Source organism: Pempheris klunzingeri, chromosome 15 (assembly GCF_042242105.1).
Source record: "Pempheris klunzingeri isolate RE-2024b chromosome 15, fPemKlu1.hap1, whole genome shotgun sequence".
NCBI classification, from domain to species: domain Eukaryota; kingdom Metazoa; phylum Chordata; class Actinopteri; order Acropomatiformes; family Pempheridae; genus Pempheris; species Pempheris klunzingeri.
The window spans coordinates 1,637,501-1,663,665 of record NC_092026.1 but is presented as its reverse complement, the minus strand read 5'-3'; the positions used below and the strand labels follow the sequence as shown (position 1 = coordinate 1,663,665).

Below are 26,165 nucleotides of genomic sequence, written 5' to 3'. Positions count from 1 at the left end.
GTGCAAGATAGCGACACAGAGCAGAGACGATCTGAGCCTCTGTTAAACACAAAGATTGAGATTTTATCAATCTGTGGAAATATAAGCAGGGACCAAAGGCTCAGCCCTGATAGGAGCGATCGTTTGAATTAGTTATGTTAATTCTAACAGTGCTGCAGGGTGTGAAGGTGTCAGTGAGGCCTCTGATCCTGCTCAGTATCTAACTAGCGACGTAAGATAAAGTCCTTCATAATAATGACAACAGCAACGACGAACGGTTTCATGAGAACTTTATTTATACAAAAACAAAATGATGAATGTCTGGTGCTTCTTATACAGACAACACAGGTCCTCAGTCAGCTGTTCTTCATCGTAAAGCATTGAAATTGGATTGAGGTGATTGTAAAAATGACAACATGACGACAAAAATGAAAAAAAAAAAAGGTGATATATGCAAGACCAAACCAAAACCTACTAATCCACTGCACTAACTTCACCATCAACACCAACAGCAGAACAGGAAATACAGCGAATCATGAAATGAAGCAGAAGCTGTACATAGAGTGTGTTTTTCAGAATAAGACACTAATATGTAATGACAGCACTATATAAGCTAAGCCTCTACTATCTGATGACTGGAGCTCCAACAACTGAAAACCCTCCTCTGCGACCTCACTAATCGCTCCAGGAGAATAAAGTCTGTTTGCTCACCCAACTTCAAAAGAAACTATGAATATCAAGCAGCGAAATTGAAAGAAGAATATTAAACATTCATATGCCAAAATTCAGCAGTGCCCAAGAAGCTTTGAAGCCACCAACGGCCCGTCTCAGTCCGCCTTAAATCCACTACGCTCACTTTCAGAGGAGTACTTACAGTCTTATGTCTAAACTATGACAATCAAGATAAGCTTCGCCTCACCGCTAGCTGCTATCGAGTTCATGCAAAGTTTGTATTAGTTTTATCACTACCTGCAGGACGCGCTGCTCAAACTTAAAGCTGCACTGAGCAAAGATTTGATCAGATGACGGCCGACTGGCCTTTAGTCAAACCCACAAAACTTTATTCGGTATTCTGGTGGAGAAGCCGACGTCTTTGAGTGGAAACATGATGATCCAAAATACATGCGTGTGTCAAATGTAAGGTTTAAAGACACTTAAGGGGAAATTTAAGGGGTTTAAGAGGTTAAGAGACACTTGATGTTTGATCAAAGTCCTAAGAATATAAAGTGTCTGACATCGTGGCTCCGTGCTGACATTTGGGGCCTCAGGCCGTCTTCAGCATCGAGCTTCCCTTCGTCAAGACTCAGCTGATCTTGAAGAAGTCCAGACGGCCTAACAGAGAAGTGAAGCCACACTTTTTAAAAATCTATCCTTACGTCTACCTCCAGAGGTCTGAGCCTCACTGAGAGCCTCAGTGTTTCCCAGAGTCTGAATCTGCACCCACATTACAGTCGGATAGTTTCCACCAATACAACTTGTTTTTTATTTTATTTTCCTTGATTAAACTTTCCTTGATTAAAACCGAATCCTCCTAACCAGACCAGAGCGGTGAGGCTCAATGAACAAACATCCGGTAATTTAACGTTAATATGGTGACGTCTAACAATATGTTGCTCCAGATAAGCTTCAGTCCAGCGTTTATTCCACCTTAAATCAACACGGCATGAACCATCACAGTTTACTGATTCTGCCTCATTGAATTTCGGGGTAATTAAGTTCCAAAATAAGGTGAAATGCATCTTTGCCTGGTGCAGCTTCAGTGCAGCGACTGTTCTGCCTTCAGAAACCAGTCTGATTTTTAATCCATGTTATTTTATTTCCTCTCCCACCAGGTTCCTCAGAGACCAGCTGAGGCCTGCTCAGACCAGATTTCACCCCCCCCACCCCCCACCCACCCACTTCAGGCAGTATGTACAACTTTATATGTCCAGATAAAAGATCAATACATGAACTTCAGATCATCATCATCATCATCATCCTTCTCTTTTCCATCCAGACAGTCTCGTGCAAACAAACCTCAGCTGCACTTTGACCCTGTTAACAGTTTCATTTCAATTTTAAAATGAGTCAAAACCTGATTTTTGTCTCAGTGCGTCTGAAATAAAGATTCTCACGTTCGCGTCGAGTTGTTTAAATCATATAATTGTTAAAAACAGATAATAACATGTGATAAAGTAACCTGACTCGAGTTAACACCCTGAAATAGATTTAATAAATCAGTTCGGATCCTGATGAGTCGTTGCTGTAAACGTACTCATCTCATCTGTTTCAATACTTTCACGTCCATCATCAGTGTCGACCAATCACAGACCTTCTCTTTCATCCTGGGCATCACCAGCTTTCTCCAGCGTCCCGCCTCCTCTTCGCGTCAGCGCCGTCTGACCTGACGTCTGATCTACTTCCTGTAATCCTCCTCTCCTATCCGGGTGGCGCCGGCCTCCTCCACGGGCCCTTCCCTCTTGGTTTCCAGGGCGACCTCGGTGTAGGCGACCCCTGGGTGCGCCGCCGGCTCCGCCTCGTCGTGCAGCGCGGGGTCGGCCTCGGCCTCGGCGCCCTCCTGGCCCTCCGCGACGGCCCTCTCCTTCTTCAGCTTGATGCGGAAGGTCTCTTTGCTCGGAGCCTTCTTGGCGATGTTCTCCTTCAGCCGCTCGCCGGACTGCTTCAGCCGCTCACCGGCCTGGTGCATCTTGTCCCTCCGCTCGGTCGGCAGAACCTTCTCGCCCAGGTTGTGGAACTTGGTGCCCAGGCTGTCTTTGGTTTTGCTCATGTTCTCCTTGGAGAAGGCGGCCTTCAGGGTCTCTGTGCTCTTTGCCACTGATTTCTTGATGCGGGCGGCTCGTGAGGGGTCGGCCTCCTCCACGCTCAGGTACTCCTCGTCGGAGGAGAGGTCGGGAGGGACGTCGTAGGAGTCGGGCTCCACCTCCAGCCCGTCCAGGCCAACTCCTTTGGGAGACTTGGTGACGGCCACTGATGGGATCTCGGTCTCACCCTACAGAGGACGACAGAAAGAAAAGAGTCCAGGTCCATTAACACAGTAAGAAGACAACACGCCGTGTACTGTTTTATATCATTAGGCCACCGTTCAATCAACGGTCAGGGCTGATCTGAGGTGATGTCGGATTCTTATATGATTTTGGCTTCAGTTTGATGAAACAGATTGATTTCTCAAGATTCAAATGGTTGAATTAGCCAAAACAGACCTTATTGTCGCAGTATTTTATCTCTAAAAAGTAGATTTCATTATGTCACAATATAGAGAATAAGTGGGCGTCTCCACCTCTGTGTGCTACACTAGGTTAAACTTATCTCACAGAGAAGAAACTGTCTGACAACAAGGGGATTTTAAAAAAAAGTGGCAGAGAACCCTTTAAAGTCGAGTTGTGCTGGATTTTTCTTCTCCTGAATCTTCCTGCTCATCGTGCATGTGGCTTGATCTTTAAAGTTTTGGGCCCATGTGTCTGTCAATAAAATATCACACTGCACTTGTCTTCATTTACTGCTCTGGAGATGAAACTGATATCCGTCCGCTCGTCCGTCTCCTCTATCCATTATGGATAAACTGCTGCGCTGCTCATTGATGCAGGTCCAGATAGAAAACCTGATCTTCCTCTGAGGGACTCTGGCAGTCCGGACCCGCTGCCTCTCGCCTCCAACATGCTGGTTTCTTCATGAGATCAAGTTTTTCTATTTTTTACAGATGAGGAGAAACTGAGACTCGTTCAGACAGGAAGCTGCCGGCAGCAACAACACCTGAAACTAAAGATGGCCGCCAATAATAATGATTTGGTTTCAGCCGTGGGCAGAATACAACTATTGGATCAGTCTCATTCAGACATTCATGATCCCTTCAGGATGAACTCATAGGAAAATATTTGGTGAACCTTTGACTTCCACCAACACCACCTTCAGACAGTCTTAAAAAAAAGTGGAAGTAACTTACAGGTCTGAAAAGTGAAGCTAGTGCGGAGGAGACTTAAAGCTGCATCCTCTCTAGTGTCCAGCAGGGGGCGACTCCACCGGCTCCAAACAGAAGTCTGATTGCATGGAAGTCAATGAGGAAATGAGGAGACTTCTCTCCTGATTTATCAGCTCAGTGAACAGTTTCTGCTCTCAGTCTCTAGTTTACTGTCTTCTTCAGCACAGCAGGACGTTCATGTAGTCAGTGATGGTCCATTTAGAGGAAGATACACCAGGAAGAGGGTCACTGACCAATCAGAGGAGGGTCCTGTCTAAACCTGACCAATCAGAGGAGGGTCCTGTCTAAACCTGACGAATCAGAAGAGGCCTTTGTAGAACAACTTTAGGTTTCAGATGGTGACAACCATGAAACCAAGATGGCGACGTCCATAAAACCAAACTTGAGGCTTCATAGTGTGATGTACATGGCGCCACCATCAGGCCAAATACCAAACCCCCCAGGACGAGCACCAGGCTGTCACATCGTGGCCAAACCGTACAAACACAACAATGACTCACACTGTGAATCAGCAGATACATTTTTTAGAGCGTCACAGTGATGTTGAGAATCACACGATGACTCAAACAGAGCGGCTCCAGCAGCAGCCTCCTCCCCGGGCTGCTCCACCTGCTGCGCCCTACAGGTGACTTTGGATGTGAGAGCCAATTAATCCTAATTAAACTGCGGCCACCTGCGACGATCACACTCATTAATCAGGGAGGAGTCACCGGAGCGCGTCCAGACACTGTGAATGACACAATAATTACACCGGCAGGGAATGTGGGTCAACGCGTGGAATAACAAGCTCTCGAACCGAGACCGACAACAGACCGGCAGCAGAGACACTTTGGTTTTTACAAACATGTTCATTATGTTCAACACACACACACATACACACACACACACACACACACACACACACTCTTACGGAAGCTCTGAGACACAAACGAGAAAAAAAAGTCTAAGTCTGATCTAAACTGTGTGTTTGGGACTGAAGACAGGTGACACAGACAGGTGTGTTTGTTATTGTAATACTCTTTTAGGCCACCAGAGGGCACCGTTACCTCTTTAATGTCTCCATAACACATATTGTGTGTTAGCAGGTTATGTGTCACGACTGCCGTGTTCTTCTTTTGGCTAGAAACATGTTTTAATCGGCAGTTAGCATTAGCTCTTAGCTATCATGGCTAACCGACGTCTTCAGTGTTATTGTAATGGTCGTCGTGGTAACGGGCTGGGCAGGAACTGTGCTGCGCCAACAGTTTTCACGGTCAGAATCAGCACATACAGCGTCTCCAGGCCTGTCGGCTGTTGTTTCAGTTGAATCACCGACATAACAACAGAATAACAGTCATCATTTTATTGTTCCTGTCAGTTATTCAATGAAACAACAGCCCAAGAGCTGGTGAATGACCATCAGCTGATGACAACAAGCTGTTTTGCACTGTTGTGTGTGCAGGAAGATTGTTTTCCAGCATCATTTCTGGAAATCAAACATTTGTGCTGCAGTGTTTCCAGAAGCTGCTGAAGATGTTGTGCACCGTGGTGGCGTCGCTCTCCGTCAGCGGTGTGACCTCTTGTCTTAATTGTATTTATGCCGGTGGGAAGTTTAACTCATAAACTCATTGCCACGCAGCAGAAATATGACAAACTGAAAACCATTAACTCCTCTAATATTACACACTGTCCTCTGATGTCCGGCGCAGAGAAGAACAGCCGAGGCGGAGCGGCCCTGGGTGGAAACCAGCAGCCATTTATCTTTTTCTTATTACTGTCCCAGCCTTCATTATTCAGCCGGCGGCGGCCGTCGTCTCTAACAAACCGCCTGTTGCTTCCTGGTTAAATGACCGCAGCTGAAGCTCTATATTAGGAGATGAACGGAGGCCTCAGAATAACCGACAGCACATCAGTCATGAGGAAACTCAACACTGGGACTGTCTCCTCTGCAGGCAGCGGGACGGAGAGAGAGCTAAACCTGGACCCGGCAGACCGACACACAAAGAGCTCAGACACACCAACATAACCCCAAACCGCCGTGACCAGAATCCGGTCTGGTAATCTGTGGGCCGCCATCGCCGACGCTGGGATAGCCACGGCTAGCATGAGCTACTGTAAAGCTAAATTTACTCACTGCCCCCCCCCCCAGCTGTTATCTGACCTCTTGGTTTAGTTATTAGTCCACATGATTCAATGAAGCAGTGGATGAATCATGATCATGATCTGAGCTATTGATTTACTGAATTATTCATGCTGTTTATTATGGCTAAGATAACAGATCACATATTTATACCTCATAAATCCTACTCCAAATAAATATTACAGTACTTTTAGATATAGTACTGCATACAAACAGACAAGCAGAGCAGTCCAAGCACAACAATCTCATTTCATTTCTATGAACTGTAAATGATCAATATTTGTACAAGTACACATTCTAGGTACTTGTACTTGTCTTTTCTTTCTCCTCCACCACAAAGTAAATATTTACTGCTCTACATTCATCTGACAGCTTTACAGGTTAAATAAAATAAAGTATATCAAGTCAAATAAAACATATTATCCACATACAATCGACTCTAAACATTTCCTGGTTGCAGCTTCTCTCTTGTGAAGATTTGCTCTGAATGTTTTGAATCATCTGAATCTGTCTCTAAAGAGTCATTCTGGTGTTTTACTCTGTTTGTTTTAAACATATTTTGGGTTAGAAATGAAGGAAGAAGGTACAACAGCAACTCCTTTGTTCTACGAACTAGAATAGTGGTATTTTCCTTTAATGATAATGAGCTTTAGACTGTTGATTGGACCCAGAAAGCTTGGTGAAGGAGCCACTTTGGATCATTGTGACTACATCTCTCACTACTTTCACCAGATTTACAAACCAAACCATCAGTGGACTGATGGAGGAAACAACCAGCAGCTGCACTTTGATAATAAATAGTTCAAAATGAGCTCCAACTTTAAAATCCTGCTTTTCCATCAATAATGAAGAATGATAATCTACTGATAGAATCTATAATAGTACACAGAGTGCTTTTACTTTAATACTTTAACTACATTTCCCTCGTTATATGCTGTAGTATCAGTACTTTGATCTGAATACTTCTACACAGTCTATGAAGTCATAAGATTATTTACTATTCTACCAAAGTCATATTGTCCTGCTAGTCTGTTGTTGTTGTTGTAGAAACCTTCCAAACAGTCTCACTTGACCTTTTCTAATTCATTTTAGTTCAGAACTCATTTTAAATGGTCGTCATCGGTCCTGACGCAGCGACAGAAACAACACGCAGAGCTGTACAAGTCTTTGACAGGACATGTTGAGAGTCTGCGGCGCTGCTTTAACCACACGAGCGCCAACACGCAGCTTTCATATTACACCTTTAACTGCCCATTAAATCTGGTGGTTACCACATATGGAGCCTGTCGATGGACAATAAAGGTGTCTGCTCGTTTGCCATCAGGTCCTTAAGGATGACGGGCACTTTGATGTGGTTTCCCTCTGTGTTCACTCAGGTTTTTACTTCTGCTCCCTAAATGTTGACAACTCAGATCAGCAGGAAGCCTGTGAGTCAAGCCTGCACTTCTTTCTCAGCCGTCACTGAACATAGAGCAACAAAAGCACGGCAGGTTTTTACAAAGACGGACAAAACAAACTTTTAAACCAGAATTAGTTTGGTGCAAGTTCCTCTGCTGCCGTCTGGACAGACAGACGGATAGACGGACAGATGGATGGACGGACGCTTCTCAGAGCCATAACTCAGTAAAACCTCAACACACAGACATGAGACATAATTAATATGATTCAGTGTGACTTTCACTTCCTGAGATTATCACTATGTTCGATGTGCATCCACAACAAACCTCCATAAATCCACTTAGAATAAAGGCGCTCCTTATAACTGCAGAACTTCCCTGAGAATCATCACTGTTTTAAGTTTTCAAACTAATCTGGTGATAGCTGTCTCAACGTCGGTGGACAATCAAAAGTGTGTTGAATTAGAGCTGCTGATGGCTAATTCATCACACTTTTGATTGTGCCAATTTACCAAAATGTTAACAAACATGGGCTAAAAAGTCGTGGCTCTAAAGAGAATACTAGATCTAAACCAGAGCTAAAATGAATATTTACTGAGACCCGTCCAACGGACACAAACATGACTCCAGTGGGACGATCGTGTTGCTCTGTGTTTGCTGGGTGAGTAAATCAGCAGCTGTTTAATGATATCTTACCTTTAACACCTTTCTAAGGTTAAATAAATGTCAGCGTTGTGTTTTAAGGGGCGGTCCTTCTGGCTCTGGGTCAGGATGATTGACACCGCCGCTTTTTTTCTATATATTGACCCCTGTTGTAAGCTGCCATGTCAGAGCCCGATTCTGGTTGACAGCAGTTTATAGCGTGTCCCTGCTGAGGTCCCAGAATAGGTCCCTGTGTCACGGATCCACAGCAGCTGTTAGCAGCACATAGCGGCCTGGTTATATTCTGAAGCCTGGACGCTAACGAGGACAGCATCCCCAGCTAGCAGCGAGAACCACGTGAAGACGAGTGCTCAGCTCTGACTCGCTGTCAGGACGGTCTGAAGCATCGTCGGCGTCCTCAGAGGAAAAGTTTGAGAGGAAACTGAATGAAAATGTAATTTAAATGTGTGAATGTCGAGAAAACTGTCCAGTCGCCATTAAAGTGAATCTGAACCCTAAAACTCTATTAATTTATGCATTGATGATGATGTAATTATGGTCTTTGTAAGGGGATGATTAATGGATAAATGATTAGATTATAATACATTAAGGTATTTTTAACAGATTATCCATAATGTTTCAATTAATGTGAAAATTGTGGAAGATGTTTCTTGGAATTTACTGACTCTGTTTTTCCTCTTTAAAATTTATAATCTACTAATTTAACCATTATTTAACCTCAAATTTAGGTTCAACCTCTTAAAACCTACTGCGGAAAATGTTTGAGGTTGTATTTTAAGGATTCATTAAAAGTTAAGTGTCCAAATGTACAACTCACTAAATATCAGGAGCAAAACTATTCAGTGTAGAAATGAAGACATTCTGTTTCTGCAGATCCACGAAGGTTCGTGTCCTTTAATTACAAATCATCCCTTAATATTATGGTGCTACTTGGTGTAAAATTAGCAGTATTTTGCTTTTATTTTCATTTGCTTAACGCCTCAAATGTTTCCTAATAAATTTGCATTAATTCTTGGTGACGTGACAAAGTACATTTACTCACTTACTGAACTGAAGTACAAATCTGAGGTACTTTACTTGAGTATTTCCATTTTACACATTTTTTTTTTTTTACATCTACTTACAGGACAGCGGTGCCACAAACATACAATGTTCTTATATCCCATGATGCACTGCTGCAGATCAAACTACCCCACGCTATATAAAGTAGTTCGAATGAGCTCAACAATAAACATCTACAGCAGTAAAATGAAACACGAACACATCAGTGCATCAGGAGCATTAATCCACAGCCATCAGGTGTAAATAACACCATTTCAGTACTTCATTACTTTTAGTACAGTTTGCTGATGATACCTACGTTTACTTAGGTAACATTTGAGATGCAGGACTTTTACTTGTAGAGTATTTTCACAGTGTAGTATCAATACTTTTACTAGTAAAGGCAGCAGTGGAACAAGTACTCATGTCTTTTATTTAGTACAGCTGTGTAAAAATACTCTCAAGTAAAAGTTCCTCACTTCACTTCACTTAAAGCACAAATGTACTGACAGCAATATGTACTTGGAGTATTACAGTAAAAGTACTTATTGTACTAGTAACTACATGTATATGCATGTATAAAGTAGTATGAAATGGAAATAACCAAGTATAAGTACTTCAGAGTTACATTATACTGATTAAAGGATCCTGATACTTTTTTCCATCGGTGACGGAGATAATAAATAATAATCAAGAGAACTGGGGAAGTGGAGTGGGATCCCTCCCCAGGTTCACTGCTAGTCTGTGATCATTTGAATAATCGGGAATTTATTGGCGGATATGAACCATGTGAAGTGAAACATCAAAGGCAGAATCAGAGGAGAGGAAATGTTCTCCTATCGAGCTTTTATTGTGCTTTAGTGGAGCGAGTTAACAGATCCATTCATAATCAATCCTATCAGATCAGATTATTATGGTCACGGGCTGCTGAGGCCTCTGACGGACTGCAGCTCAGAGCCTGACGCCGTTCTCCTCTTGTCCGACCAAAGCTGCTCTCATTCGGCCTGCAGCCATGAACGGAGACTCTTTGATCACCGTTAAAAGTCCTCTGAGTTCAGAGAGACGTCTTTTTCCTGTCTGTCATCTGACCGGCTGCCTCCACGCAAAATCCCACAGCGCTCCAATTTAATGCTATTATAAAGTCTGTCCATCTCCGACAACGACGGCCGGCTCAAAGTATTCTCCGTCTCTTTGCACTTCTAAAGGACGCGTCGTGTGTCTGTTTGGAGATAAGACACCTTGTTTGGTTTATTTCTCAAGCCTTCGTGCTGAGAGACGACTCAAAGGGAACATTTCTTCATGCAAATGTAGATTTTTTAGGCTCAGAAGCCCTGAAACGGTGAATCATCTTGTTTTCACCTGACCTGATTAGGGTCGTTTGATTGACATGTTTCCTCTCAACATAACGAGGAGGCTTTTCTACAAATTGCAAATGTTACGGAGTCGAGGGCTCTTAAAGCGCTGCACTGAAACCACCCTTCATTTCCACGCATCCCCACTCGGCCTCTCACTGCGTCCACCGCCTGATGAAATGAGCCCGAGCTCATCTGAGTCCAGATCTGGCTGCTTGGCACCGAGGAAGGAATCCACTTTTATTTTTGATACTTAACTTAATTACTCTCCAGTTCCTCATAAACAGAAACCTGGACGCTGGTGATGATGCGTCATTTCTCGGAGGATCTTCAGATGCTTCGTATCCCAGAATGTCCAGAAACTAAATATTTGTATATCTGTATGTTTGTTACTGTCACTTCTCCACTGTATTTGTCCACTCAGTGTCTTTGTGTGACTCTGTCCATATGCCTCCTTCTGGGACTCTTGTTAAATAAAGAAAAGTATCTAAAAATAGTCCAAAAGTCGGAAGGAAAGATGTTCATCTTATAAAAATAGCACTATCTCACACATCACACACATTTTCACTGGATTTTAACAACTAATCTGTAGACAGGACCACTGCGATTGATCGATAAATTCATTGTTTCCACACACAGAAATACTGTATAAAGTTTTTGAATTTGAAAACTTCCAGTCTAAGTTATTGTTGGTCACCTCTAAGTCTGGAGAAAAATGTTCATCAAAACCATCTTGACATTTCTAAAACACTTCCACCCAAACCTCCGCCTACCTGATAGATGACGACGCGGAACTTGTTGCGTGTGAGCAGCTCGTCCTGCGTGGTTTCAACCTTCTTGACTCGAACGTTTTGCTTCTCGACACGCGCCCGGACCTCCTTGACGTTGGCGCTGACCTTGCGGGTCTTCTGCAGGAGCTTCTCCACCGTGCCGCTGGTGTCGGTGTGGTCCTTGGCCAGTTTGAGGACGTCGCCCTGGATGGTCTTGATGTTGTTCTCCAGCTCCAGCTGACGCTCCTCCATGCGCTGCTGGCAGGACTGGACGTTGTCGATGATGCCGGCCACGCGCTCCAGCAGAGACAGGATGGTCAGGGCGCTGATGGGGTTCCCGGCCTCGTCCTCCACCCCGATGATCTCCAGCTTCTCCTGGACGCCGGCCGAGCGATACTTGTGCTGATCCATCGCTGTGTTTCAATGAATGGGGAAGATCTCTGACTTCGAGTTTGTTTGGCACTTGCTTAGAAGTTGCAGATGTGTGGTGTAGTTTGGGGAAGGGGACCAGAAGTGTTGGAGTTACCAGCCAGGAAAATGGCAACACCCAACCACTGTGACCCAAACTCAGGACTGGGGACAGGAGAGAGGGCAAACTCCACCTACCCCTTTTTAAAAAAGGCTTCAGGATCCAAAGGGAACCTGAATTCAGCCCTCATCAGGACGTGGGCCAGGCGGTAAACTCAGAGGGGAGCGGCAATGCTCACACGAACCCCTGCTGCTAAAAATAAAACCTCTTTGTAAGGCGACACTCAGACATTTTGGGACGGAGGGTGATGGAAATCCCCGTCCAGGTCCTGCTCTGCTTTGTGACACTGATTCTTAATTTTCCGTTATTTGCACATATGTTGAGGCTAGCAGCTGCTAAACATGTTCATCAGCAGCAGCTTAGGAGTCATCCTGCAGCTCTGCAGTGAAAGATGCAAAGAAGCCACAGTTGTCTGGTCTGATTACACAGTGCTGGAATGTTTTGGGGGATTAAACATTGCAGCGCTGCCCTTTTTACTTTCCCCTGGGCAGCAGAGTCCAAACATTGACTCTGACTGAGATCTGAGGCTCTTTATAGAGACGACTGGCAATTCCAGAGCAAGAGGAGTGTCAGAGTGACACTATTTTAACACTCACTCCTCTGAAGAGCCACTGCACAGGAGGACTTACTGATTCTGAGCGTTACTTGTCTGCTAAGTGTACAGTAGGTGTCTCAGGTGAGAGGCTGTCTTCAGTAGAGTGACCAATTGTTGGTCTGTAGTGCAAAGTCATGAACTTGCTTTGTCATCTATGTGCTGACAATGTGTTGCCCATAAATACACAGACGAACGTGTTAAAAATAGCACAGGCCCTCGCTTACAGCCGGGCCTGAGGTCTGCCAGGATAGGCTTTCATGACTTCCTCCCACGCAGTGATATCAGACTTTAGAGGGACATCAGCAGCCTGAAGGAGTGAACAGAGGCCAGTAAAACAGTGCTTTCACCATTAAAACGTTCTCCCTGATTTAGCTCTGTGAGTTTGACCGCTAGTTTGTGTTTATTCGCCCCCAAACAGCCAGTGAGCAAACATTAGCATTAACATTAGCATTGGCTGTGAACTAGCTGACATCTGATCTCACCAGGAGCTCCTCTCGTCGTCTGTCCGTCTCTCTCCTGTTCCTGCTCGTCTATGTTTCATACAGGTGCATCTTCAGTCCACACATTCATATTATATACGCTGACCTAAATCACAGCACGACATGGACAAACACAGCATGTGATGATTAGTGAGGTTGTGTTGTTCCGGCTAACGCTCTTCTATCAGCTTGTCTTCATGTTAGCCTTGTTTCTGCAAAGTTAGCAGCTAATATTTGAGACATCGCATGACTTTACTTTTAGTGGCAGGCTTCACTTGAAAAGAGCATCAGCGCCCTTGAGAAGTCGTCCCTTAGGAGGACAAACTACAGTGGCCTTCAGGTAAATACTGAGAATGATCCTCTATTTGTCAAAACTTGGGTTCTCAAACTTCTGATAACACCACATCGTCAGCCAACATCAGCAACCACTGATTTACCTCCAAATTCAAACTGCCACTAAAAAGTAAAAGCATGACATGATTCTGGGCGACTGTAGAAACATGGTGGTGCAACATGGCTGAAGAGCAGTGATCATACACTGCTGAAAACATAATTATAGATATTATATTCCACTTCTGCCAAAGGATCATGCTAAATCCTACAGACTGCCCCTTTAACACTGACTAAAACCTATGAAACCTTCATGTTTTTAGATAATAAGACATTAACACAGATAGATACTGATATTGCGTCTTCAGGTGTTTTGTCTTCATGAACTGCTTTGTGATAAATTATCTGTATATCCTATTGAATTCAGTGGTGCTCCGTGTGAACCCCCCCACCCTGACATGTCCAGTCTATGAAGGAGGGACGACTTCAGGGACGCTTTAATGAATGAATGTTGGATGATGAGGGGTGTTTTTTTACACGGTGGTAGTTTGGACTTGACTGATTGCTGAATCTGTTCGACTGAAGCCAGCAGCTGCTCCTGCCCCTGAGTCACCCCCCCCACCCCCACCTCCGCTCTATAACTCTATATTTACCCGGGGTAGCGTGCCTGAGGCTCTGCCCCATGTTCAAATGTACGACACACACATTGGATTACTTTCATGTGGCGAGGCGGTGACCTCTGCTCCGGTTCTGCCTTCTTTAATTAAACGGCAGCATCAATTAATGGTGTAGCTCCTCCCCTCTGGTAGGTGGGCGGGGCCACGCTCCACCTCACCTGTCCTCACATAAAGAGTCCCAAAGCCTCTTTATGTGGAGAGAAATTAGCTTGCTGACAATGAACTGAAATAACATGAGATTTAAAAAATATTGTAATGCAAAGTTTTGTCTGACCAGACTCCAAAACCTGAAGATAATATAAATATAAAAAGCAGAAACTCACATTTCAGAAATCTGAGGGAGGGAAAGTTTACATGTAAGGAGCTTTTACATTATTAGAACAGTTTTACTATCTTAGGATTCACTGATTTATCAACCAACTACTTGTTTTGGTCTGTAAGATCTTTTAAAAGAGCCTTTATGATGCTTTACATTAATCAGTTTAAGCTCTGGGGGGATGTCTCACTACTCTGAGCACCATAAACTGTCGGGATCGTGTCGGTATTTTTCCAAAATGATGTGTTTGAGATTATGAAAGACTAACAGGTGGCTTTGAGCTGCAGAAGCTGGCTGAGCAGAGGCTGGAAGTGACTTTATGAGCTCTTTGTCTCTTTTTATGTGCAGTTACCCAAAGAAACGTGTGAAGCTCCACAGCAGCATTAAAACTGTGCAGGGGGGGGGGGCAAGGACAAACTGACAGCATTAATGTCACGGCACAGGATCAGGATTTGCAGCTACTACAAAGCTGTTATCTTGGCACTATTTCAAGATCATGAGTTTATAAAAACCGGCCAGGCTACGTAAATCGAACAGCTTTTTCTAAGAGGGCTGATATAATCACAACTACACTTGTAAATAGTTCTCTGTCAACACGAGACGCTGCACAATGTTAGTATTTAGTATGGAATTAGGACACATCGTCTCTGTGGAGCAAAAACAAAGAAGTGTTTAGTGTGAGTCTCTTGTGTCCGATCACACAGGTCGTCTCAATCATCAAAACATCATTGATCCGTCACAGGAAGTGAAATACGCTGCGAAGTGTCAGAAGAAGTAAAGAAAAGAATCCTCACAGGACAAACCGATAAAAAAAGGAACATCAGCAGCCGAGTGTACATTAAAAAAACATTTCCTTTTTATTTTGGCAGAGACCAAAAATAGCCTCTCAAAGTCTACATGCAGAATATTAACATGTCAAACACATTCTAGTCACATTTAGAGAAGTCACGGCTGCGATGGTCGACAACAAGTAGAAACACGTTGCTCAGGGGGGGCGGGGGGCGGGGCTGACCTACGACCTGTAGACGTAGACTAAGACGTTACAGAAAAACTGAAAATAATGATTAGAAACATACAAACCTCCCTGAACTCACATTTTGGACCTCAGCACAGCCTCAGAGTTTCAGCTCCTCCTCTACAGAAACACGCCGAGAAAGAAGCACAAGAAAAAAGCAGAAAGCTGGTGTCCCTCCCTACTGAATCGAGTACGTTAAATGGCACGTTGCCTCTATTAGACATGTACACAAAGTATTACAGAGGATCACTGTGAATGTGAATTGCTTGCTAGAAGTTGAATTTTATTATAATATCCTCCCCCGTGGTTCGTTAGCCAGCGAGCTACGTGGCTAAGTGATGTTTTCTAAACCATTTTTAATCTTCTTAATGAATACTTTTTCTAACAAATTATAACATTATCTTAACAGCTTTCGACTATAATTTAAACTAGTGTGAGCTAAAAGTTGGTGTTGGTGCACTTCTGGCTCCGCAGGACCAAACGTGCCCAGAAATGGCTGCCAGATCAGCACCTGTGCTAGCTGTTGTCCATGAGTGGGACCAGTGTATTTGGGCCGGTTTGGGGGTATCACTCATTCTGGCAAATTAGGCGTACCGGATTTAGTCCCTGGTAGGTGGTGATAAAGGTGGCACTGCACAGTTAGGAATGAAATAGGCCTTGTTGGAAGTTTATGGCTGCTTGTGGGGTGAACGACTGTGAAAAGTGAGTAATGTGATAGCTACCTGGGTGCATGCTAGGGCTAGCCAGCTGTGAGCTAGTAGCTTAGTTAATACCAGGAAGCTAGCTAGCTAACTGAACAATAAGTAACCGCAACATTTGAAGCCAACTGATGTGCAGAATGAAAAGAAAACGGAAGAGATGCAGCGGCTACCAAGGCCCGATCGGCCATCTTGTACAAGCTGTCCTGAAAGCCAAAGGATTGGACTCAACAGTCACATGAGAGTCCACAAATAGATCAACAGAACAAAGACCACCATCCTCGACCTCACGGGATAGCCACAATAGCAGCGACAACAGGCCAGGAAGCTAGCTAGCTAGCTAATCACACAACACAGTAATTGAAGAGTTATTTGTAGCATCAAGCAGTTAAAACTCCAACAGAATAGCGTTATGGCGAGATAGTGCTACACTCTGTTTGAACGGTCACCTTTAAACGTCAGCATAGTTTGCTGTTGGTCAATCTGATCAAAGCCAAACTAGATCTTTATCTTTTCCTGGTATTTCCTATGAAAGTTACTGGTTTTGGTCCAAACTTCACCGCTACAATGCTGTGGGCCCCTTTAGCTACTTGTCTGAGCAGTTATCTTTTACCATTCGTTGTCCTCAAACTACTGGAAACTACTTCTCTTTTTCCTTTTGCAGTCTCAGGTTCAGTTCCTCTTCCAAAAGTTTCAACGTGGAGTAAATGGCAGTAGAGTTAATGCATAGTTAATCGCCCTACAAGGTCCTGATTCAGAAAATACCACTGAAGTGTGAACATCAGAGAAAGAAGAACATCCTTAACATAACATCATTGTTTTTTTGGTCAGATGTGTGTTTCTGTTGTTGGAGCAAATCATCTTTACTTTCTTAAATCAATGAATGACAGCTGATATTTGTCACTTTTCACAAGTAGATTTAGTTCATAGTGCTACTGTGAATATCGCCAACAATTCAAGAATATCCAATACTCCCAGGTGACACTGAGATTTAACTACTGCTGGAAAACACTTTCATCCATACAAGCATCCAAAGCAGCCAGACACAAAACACAGATGATAATCTCTCCAAACTCCTGAATGCTGAACATCAACAAATATACAGCTGCATCATAAGTTACTTCACGGTCACAGCTGTTATGCCAAACAAATCACGACGCTACAAACGGACGCCTGGCCGCCGTCTTCACACGACGGCGCTACGAAAAAGTTAAGCTAGCCTCGACTTTTTTCAGTGCTCCAATGACACGGGAAGCGTCAACCAATCAAATGCTTTCCTTTCACAACTCCTGCTCCTCTTCTGTCTCCCCATAAGTGTGTTACTTAGCTAGCTGATGCTATGCTAGCTAGCGTGGTGAAACGTGATGTTGGTAAATCGAGCAGCGACTTGGCATCAATGCAGTTAGTCACACTTGGGTGTTTTTGAGGCTTTGGCGTAGTGTGAGGACGGTGTGCTGGCGTGATTGATGGACCCCTACTTGGTAGTTTGGCTTACAGTGATTGGTTTGCTCAAATGTATCATTAAATAATGTGAAAAAGCTGATCAGAGGCAAACAAAGATGTCAGACTGAGCGTGCTGAGGTGGGTTAGGAAGTGGACTTTAAACACTTAAGAACAAGACAATTTGTCAGTTTGCAAGGAAACTACGAGGCTTCGATGCAAAAAGCACAAAACTGGACATACAGAATATAACAAACAGATTGTGTTACAGGGAACAGCAGAGACAAGGCGTCGTCATTCACTGGATGTAAAGTTCCTGTCGACATACTTTTACTGTCGTTGTTTAACTGAATCTGAAAGTCGTTGCCGTTTTTGGTCTACTGTCATGTGACTTTCTACATACAGTATCGTCTGTCTTTACTGTTTTTATGTGAGACTTTGCAACATTAATAAGAGATTTTAATGATAGCGAGTGAGCTGCACACAACTAATGTCTGCAGGGCCTGTGTCCGGTGTGCACAGCAGGAGGAAATGATCTCACAGAACTACCACAACCTCTCAACACCGCAGTAAATGTTGGTGGTACGTAGTGTGTTAAAGGTTACAGTACCTAAGAGCCCGCTACACATGATATACAACATATGGAAACTAGGGGTACCAGAGAAACCAGGCTTTTGTCCTCATGGTAGCAATAATAAACATGTGGTTGTAAACAGTTGCAGTTTGGTTAGGTTTAGGCAGCAGAACTACTTGGTTAGGTTTAGGACGAGATCATGTTTTGGGTCATAATACGTTGTAAGCGAGTAAAGCTGCGTTACTCGTGCATCTTATGTCATGTACGTTAACTTTAAATAACGTAACGTAACATAAGTCAACGTTAAATTTAGGTTTCACACAGAAATGAGCAGTGGCCTTGTGGGTAATTTTACCACATTACATGCCACCACCGTGTAATTAGGTGGGAAGCGGTGGTAATTCAGAGAGATCAATGTGGAAATGGGCTCTTTAAGTGATATTTGTATTGTTAAGTATGTTCCAAATATTGTCTGTAAGATTATTGGTGGTTTCCTGTAAGAGGTCGTCTGTGCTTGGAATGTCTCGCTCGCTGTGGAGCAAAGGCAAAACTAAAACAAACATAAGAAAAAAGACTCTCACATTCAAAGAAACGCCTTGATTACAGCCGTCTGAGCAACCAAGGCCTTTTCTAATCACATAAAAATGTCATTTGGAGTCGACCTCCATTTGTAGGCTGTTCTTCAAACACCAAACCAGCCGACACACTTCCTTTACAATCCTCTGAATCCAGATTTTCGGACAAAGATGCAACATGAATTTCAGTTCCTCGTCAACGCGAAGGTGGTTTTTCGAAGAACGACTCCGATGTTTCCCCCCGGTGAGTGTTCTTTTGTGTTATTTCTGATGTGGGTAAAGACAGCAGACCGTTATCCCAAACATTACACATTCCTTTCTTGAACACCGACTACTTCCCCCTCAGTGCCCTCCGTTCATCAGTCCGACTTTTTGGATTCCCGTCTCCATCGGATCTCTGTGGCTCTGAGATGGAGGAGGTCGTCGGCTTTTCTTTTAAAAAGTTTAAACTACACCACAGTACACAGTTTTCACAAGTCATGCGAATATACAGGAACTAGAATTAAGGAACCAATGTTTAAAAGGAAAAGTTAACGTAAAAACCTTAAAGGACCAGTGTGAAGGATTTAGTGGCATCTGGTGGTGAGGTTACAGACTGAACCTACGGTGGCCTACAAGGATTCACGCTGCCTTTGCTTTTTCTTGTGTGAAATAAAAAGTCTGATCTTACACAGAATGGCGTTCCTCTTCTTTCGTGTTCTCCGTCTTTCAACTGGTGCATTCGCGACACCAAATTCAAGCTGCCACCAAAACGTAAAAACATGAAACGTCCCTGTTTGTCCGTTCTGGGCTACCGTAGAAACATGGTGGGCTGATGAGAGGGGACTCTCTCTCCTTTATGTAGATATGAAGGGTTCATTCTAGGCTGGCGAAACAACAACTCTTAGTTTCAGGAGATTATACCCTACAGAAAACACAATTATGAATATTATATTCCACTTTTGCTAACGGGCCCTGCTAAATTCTACACACTGCACCTTTAAGTAAAACTACTGTAAATAAAATTAAAATAATAAGTTATGAGCTTGTTTTAACACAGTGAAGCCTTACAAGGACTTTCATATTAAAGAATGAGTGTAAACATATTGATCTATATCACTGGCTGCCCCCACTCATCTCCTATAAAAATAACAAACTATAAATCAGAACAAATTAAAAACAAACTGCATTTGGTGATCAGCTGCACGTTATTAGTAAAAAGTAAAACAGAGAGGGGCATAGAAATGATTATTTTCAATAAATAGCACATTCAGAGGGGCAGACGTTAATCTGTTAGCCAGTTGACCAAAGGAACCGTATTTATAAAGCATCAACAAAACCTCTAATGAAGCAGTTTAAAGACAGCAGACATGGTAACGATGCAAAGTGACAGCGGGTTTTGACGTTTCGGCTCCTTGTACTTGGTCTACTGGCAAAGAAAGAAAAGAAAAACCACAATCGCGCCAATGAAAAACAAACAAGGAGGGAAAATAAGGCCCCTTAAATAAATATTCTCATTCTTCTTTTCGATGGTTTCCCAGGAGGAAAAAAAACGAATACCACACATCTACTGTTAAAAAATGGTATTCCCACGCCGTAAGAAAAAACTTATCAAAAAGAACCCAATCAAACGCGGCTATACCATCCTGGAGTTAGTGTCCGAGGAAAAGTGTCCAAGGTTTTGTTTTTGCCGGCGACCTCTGTTGTTTTTCGGACATTTCCTGAAGAGACACAGAGAGAGAGATTTATTAACGTCTTCACAGTGGGACTGAAGGACTCTTTAGAAGCATTATTTTAGGTAGAATAGTCATATTAGTCTTGTTTCTGTGGCGTCTTAAAGCCGTCAAAAAAACCCAAAAAGCAGATGCTATTTGCACCCAGGTGTCAGTCATCAATAACACTATTGGCACTAATGAAAGAGGATCAGGTGTATGTTGGGAAGAGAATATTATGTGTTTAATGCACCCTGCCTTTTATATTTGTATGGACCAGAACCGTCATCTTTTCCTAAACCTAACCAGGTACTTCTGCTGCCTAAACATAACCAAACTGAAAACTGAGAATAATGAAAGACAAGTGAAATATGTATAAGTTAACTTACTGTTGGGTGAAAGTCACTGTAACTAAACCATTCAGCCACCAAACCCACATTAATCTAATGTCATCTAGTCGAATAGCGTTTTGCTTTTATCGATGCGCCAACTTTACCACATCAGCCAAGTGTAAAAACTTTTTTGCAGGTTCTTTTTCCCAATTTTGGGTGTTTCCATCCAGCTTTGTAGTGAAAATGCTTTACTTTTTTGATAAAAAAGTCAAAGGTAAGAGGAGCCTGTGGACATAAAAACTGAAAAACTACGACTCCCAAGGTGCATTTCAGCCACCTCAAAGTCTGATTACGTGTCTGGAAAATACAACCTGCATCCTAAATGAATTTATTCAGAAATTCTGGGTTTATTTTCGATGAATTCACCGACCATGGCTCGTGATCTCATGATTTGCACCTCAGAATTGCTTCATGTCCACAGCAAAGGCTGCAGAGGCTCATGGGTTTTGTAGTGTATAGAGCCGCCAAACTAACGGACAAAAACTTCTCTGATGAAAAGCTGAAATAATTCAAACTGGTGCCCGAAACATAAACAGATAATCAGTCTGGAACTAGAATATCTTTTCTCTTTGCTTCTGTGTCACCAAATCTAGTTTTGAGGTCTTTTTTAGGTGAAAAACAGATAATTTAGATTTTAACTTTAAGGTCAAACAAACTCAAACTTGCCGAGGCGGAGGGATCCCTTCTGGGAGCGTCCACATTTATTAAGAGTTATTCATAAGTTAATGAAACGAGAGGCTGTGTTTTCCTCTCTGAAGCAAAGAGAGACGATGTTTGATTGTCTGCTGCCTCGGAGGACGGAAACGAGGCCAAGTGGAATCCTGTTAAAGTCTCCTCAGATTTAAGCCTCAGCTCACCGGCGGCTTCATCCTCCCTCCTCTGCAGACAGACGTCACACCTACACTTCAACAACGAGGCTGCGTTCACAGGCAGCGCGTTCACAGTCTGGACTGTTTCAGTTTGTTCGTCTCTGTGACCCCGAAATACTAAAACTAGAACAATAATCTGGTTTATAATCTAATTATTCATTATGTGTCAAAGCATGATACAGATTTATAAGCACTGTGGTCATCATCTTCATCATCATCATCATCTTCATCATCTCTCACTCTCACAGAATCCTTTAATTTTCTATCTGAAATTTAACATTGATCATAAATTTACTTTGTAATATTTATGGTTTTTAATTAATGTCTTTCTTTACTTTTTACAGCCAAACTAAAAAGATATTATTTAACCTGTGCAGTATTTTACTAAAAGATATTCAAATATCTTTTAGTAAAATATGTATATATACACTGTCTATCTATCTATCTATAGTCCTTTTCATGTACTCTTTAAGGGTTTTTACCCCTTAAACACCACTTAATCTAAGCAGAAACACATTTTGTTTATCACATTCTTTTATCTTAAATGTGGGTAAACATATTAAATGTCTGCATACTGAATAAAAACTAGTCCTGTGATCGTACTAACATCTTAAACTGAAGTTAAATTGGAGACAGGCTTTAGTTTTTGGTGGACGCCGCCTTACCTCGTGATGCACATCACCACGGCGACGATGATGGCGATCTGCACGGCGCCGATGATGGCGGCGATGAGGACGTAGTGCAGCTTCTGTCCACTGGGAACCACGTAGAGGATGTTGAAGTCCTGAGGCTCGTCACACTGAGCGCCTTTGTAGCCTGCGTCACACCTGACACACACACACACACACACACACACACACACACACACACACACACACACACACACAGAGGAAGTTACCTCAGGTTACCTACAGTTAGAGATGATAACGTGTGCAGACTCTGCTCATTCAAACTGAAGTCTTCCCGTAGTACCAGGAGTAGCCACAGTGCTGTAAGTACGAGTGAGTCATGGCGCAGTGCTACACTTTGGGTTTACAACATCCTGAAGACACAACCACCACCTGTGAGTCTACAGGTGGAGCTCAGACCTGTTCCACTGTTCCTACCAACCACCATCACAACAGGAAGTAGTAAAGCCGTCATGTGATCGGCTGCCTGGCTCACAAAGTAGAGAATATTTAAACTTTTGTGCCGGTTTAAAAACAGAAGTAAGAGAGGAGTCCACGCCGGACGGGTCGTAGCAGACTTCCAACTACTATGTTGGAAGGGAAATATTTTCTGTTTAATGTTTTTTATATTTGTATTTCACAGATTATCATCAAAATAATAATAAATTCTAATCATAGTATTATTTTAACCCAACTTTACCCGACCTTTCCTAAACCTGACCCAGTAGTTTTGACGCCTAAACTTACAAATTACAACTGAAAAATGATGAAAATAAAAGAAAACTGAACTTTAGAATAAGTTCATAAAGTCTACGAATAAAAGTGTTGACAGCCGCCGTCACAGCTCGACCTCCTGCCACCACAGACACATCCGGTTTAAGCGTCTGTGCTCCAATTTAATTCTTTAAATATCACAATGATCGTCAACACTGGTACGTTAGAATAAAGTCTCATGAAATGGAAACACTCAGACCATCAACAGCGGTCGATCAGGTGTTCCCTCACCTGCAGGTGGCCATGTTGTATTTGATCTCACATTTCCCGTGAACACAGAAGCCGGCGTAGCTGTCGGCGCAGGGGATCGGCATGCCGGCGTAGAAACCGTCGCCGTGGTCCAGACCTGTGGTTTCTGAAGGGAGACAACAGCACAGAGAAGAGAGTCAGACGCTACAGCAGGAGGGAAGAGCTCAGGTAAGAAAAGGAAGTCTGACATCAACAGAAAAAAAAAGAGAAAAACAAAGAAAGATTTAGCTAAAGCATATAAAGCTACTACTACTACTAAAACTATATGTGCAGAAGTAATGAATCTTTATTAAGGTTCATTCAAAACACATAAAAACCAGGAACCCAACATGGTTGTTCTTACTACACATGATATGAACTAATGCATACAGTGTGGTGTTATAGATCACTTATGTGCTGTATAGACAGTACCTGTATATAATATACACACACTATATAATACCAATAATATAGAAATATTAAATGTGTTGAATGGAGAATGAAAACAACATGTGGATATACTGATGTGTGACCCAATAAAATCAGTTTAACTCAATACTGTAGTCTTAATGAGAAAAAGGAGATAAACAATGGCACAGTAACATCATGACATCATAAACTAGCATCATTATTTATTAGAATTTAGAAGTTAAAGATTAAATTATGAAGTGTTGGAGGAAACAGGTTCGGTCGCTGTGTGTCGGCTGCTCGGCTGCACACTCGCTGATATTCACTGCAGCAACAAAGAAAGAGCCGACCCAGCAGTCTGCAGCTCGCTCATTAAAGTGAGCGATCTGCAACGCTCGCCCCGACACGGGGAAGGCCTCCCCGGGTGGGGGGGGGTCAGAGGTCACCGCTTACGGCTGCACGGCTAAAGGGAAAGTTTGGAGATTTAAAACCCAAAAAGTGCTGCTTAATCGAACCTTTTAAGACGGCCGGGAATATTAAACACGCTGAAGAATCTTCTCTGCGGGATCGTTTTGAGTCGAGCACAAAGGAGCAAAGCTCCAAACTGAAGTTGTGATCTTTTCATCTGCTGGCTGTTGTTATGGTAACGGCAGCGCTGACTGATGGTCTCTGACTTCCAGCACAAAGAGGATGATCGCTAACACGATACTTTTACTGCTGCATTAGTGATGTTGTAATTACACATTCATCACATGCGTCATTTTAACATCCTGGAAATCTTTGCAGCACTTTCCTACAAAAAATAAATTAAAAAAAAAACCTCCCTGAGAGGAGCTCAGAGAGAGAAACATTAATGACTGTAATGTTGTGGAGAGCCCATATTTCCTCCTCTAAGGACACATGATTATAATGTGACACAGAAATGATCACTGAGCAGCAAACGCTGGGTGGAAATCTCCTCCAGATGGTTTCTTCTCCTCATCAAAGCCCACTTTTTTCATCCTTGTTGTTTTTTTGGTTAGTTTTCGGGCTCACGTTGACAAATTAAAAGACATTTATGGATTTCAAACATTTGCTGTTTCTGTAAACGGCTCTCAGGCCGAACTGGCAGAAATGTTTTTACATTATTTTCACTGTCTGCTGTTGACTCATGAGCTGAATGTCGGCATCAAATCAGATTTTAATCTTTACTAACTGCAGCCGTCTTTTTCTACCCATCATGCATCACAGGAACTGGATACCAGACTCCAAGATGGCGCCCATTGACTTCAATACATTTCAATGCGCATAAGCTGGAAGGGTTTTACACTCTGGTGAAGTTTTACAAATGTAAAACCTCCATAGTTTAAAAATGTATGATACGGATGAATAATTGAGCATTTTTGGAGGCGCAGTGTCAACAATTTTAAAGATGTCTCTTTTATGATTGTGATCTAAGGGGAACATTCAAATTCAGGCAGCATAAATTATTTTTATGTTTTAGATATGGAAGTCCAAAGTAGCCAAAATTAGGCTGCATATATGAATTAGACGCTTTAAATTAAAAATGAAAAAACCCAAAACATTTTGAAATAATTTGTTAACTTCAAAATTCATATTTTTATTGTTTAAAGATGAAAAACTCCAAGCTGACAAGCTAAGCTAGCTAGTTAGCTACTAAGCTAGCTAGCTAACCTTGGCTAGCGACAAGGTTGTTTTTTTTTTTTTATTTTAAAGAGTCTTGAATTATTTCAGAACTTGTTTCATTAATTTCTTCTATATAACATCGATCCCATTTAAATTTCATGTTAAAAAACATTTTCAGTCAACATAGGAGCCGTTTGTTCGTTAGAGGTTTTCTAAGAGCAGATTAACTTGTTAAAAGTTAAACGAGCTGGAAATTTGCTTATTTGTTTTCATGCTGAGAGTTAGTGAGGAGAGGATTGACACCCCTCTCTTGTCTGTACAGCCGTTTAGCTTAGCTTAGCTTAGGTTATGTTAGCTTATCTTAGCTTAGCTTAGCATCAAGCCTGGTTCCGTTCAAAAGTAAAAAAAAACAGCACCTGCTCATTAAATTTTCCTCGTTTGTTTGATCTCAACCAAACTGATGTGTAAAAATGATGCGTTGTGGATTTCAGACATTTCTTCAAGTGCGTTTTTTGAGTTTTCTTTGTTTTTCCTCTAAACTATTTGATCCACCACAACTGAACTGAACTCTTTTGAGTTCTGCTCCACAGAGATCCGTCAGACTGTGTTTCACCTGATGAAGGTCAAACCAGAGGTGGAAGACAAACCAGAGGTGGAAACCCTGCAGAGAGGCCGTGAACGGACGCGAACGCTGCGGCTGTGAACGCAGCTTTTCTCTGCTCACATCATTAGAGTCGGAGATGTGTCGCCGCGTCCTTCGCCGTTTGTGATGTTCACAATGCGGCGGTTTAATCCGACTCTCTTATTGTTTGTCTCTGAGTCCGAGTTAAAACAGGAAGTGAAGGAGCTGACAGAGCTGTGGAGGAATCATCCCCCCCCCGGGACGCTTTAGCCGCTGATATCAATGCACACAGTGAGCCGCACATAATGAAACCCTCTGGATTCTGCTTCATCTCCTCTTTCATCTCCAAATTCAACATGTGT

At 42.7% G+C, this 26,165-nt stretch overlaps 2 protein-coding genes across 2 annotated transcripts in view; both read right to left on the bottom strand.

Annotated features, from left to right (window-relative positions):
• Positions 1-1,883: 1,883 nt before the first annotated feature.
• Positions 1,884-11,851, bottom strand: cavin4a (caveolae associated protein 4a). Its single transcript, XM_070845254.1, has 2 exons — positions 11,301-11,851; positions 1,884-2,968 (listed from the first exon to the last, which is right to left on the bottom strand). Exons 1-2 carry the CDS (start codon positions 11,706-11,708, stop codon positions 2,375-2,377), a joined length of 1,002 nt encoding a protein of 333 aa, XP_070701355.1. The 5' UTR covers positions 11,709-11,851; the 3' UTR covers positions 1,884-2,374.
• Positions 11,852-20,114: 8,263 nt separating this feature from the next.
• The window catches only part of tmeff1a (transmembrane protein with EGF-like and two follistatin-like domains 1a), a 65,594-nt gene continuing 59,543 nt past the window's right edge, over positions 20,115-26,165 (bottom strand). The window contains exons 8-10 of the mRNA XM_070844626.1: positions 23,151-23,274; positions 22,143-22,304; positions 20,115-20,225 (exon numbers count right to left, since the gene is read on the bottom strand). Of these exons, the coding sequence (XP_070700727.1) occupies positions 20,141-20,225; positions 22,143-22,304; positions 23,151-23,274 (371 nt within the window). The 3' untranslated portion in view covers positions 20,115-20,140. The remainder of the gene's footprint in view (positions 20,226-22,142; positions 22,305-23,150; positions 23,275-26,165) is intronic.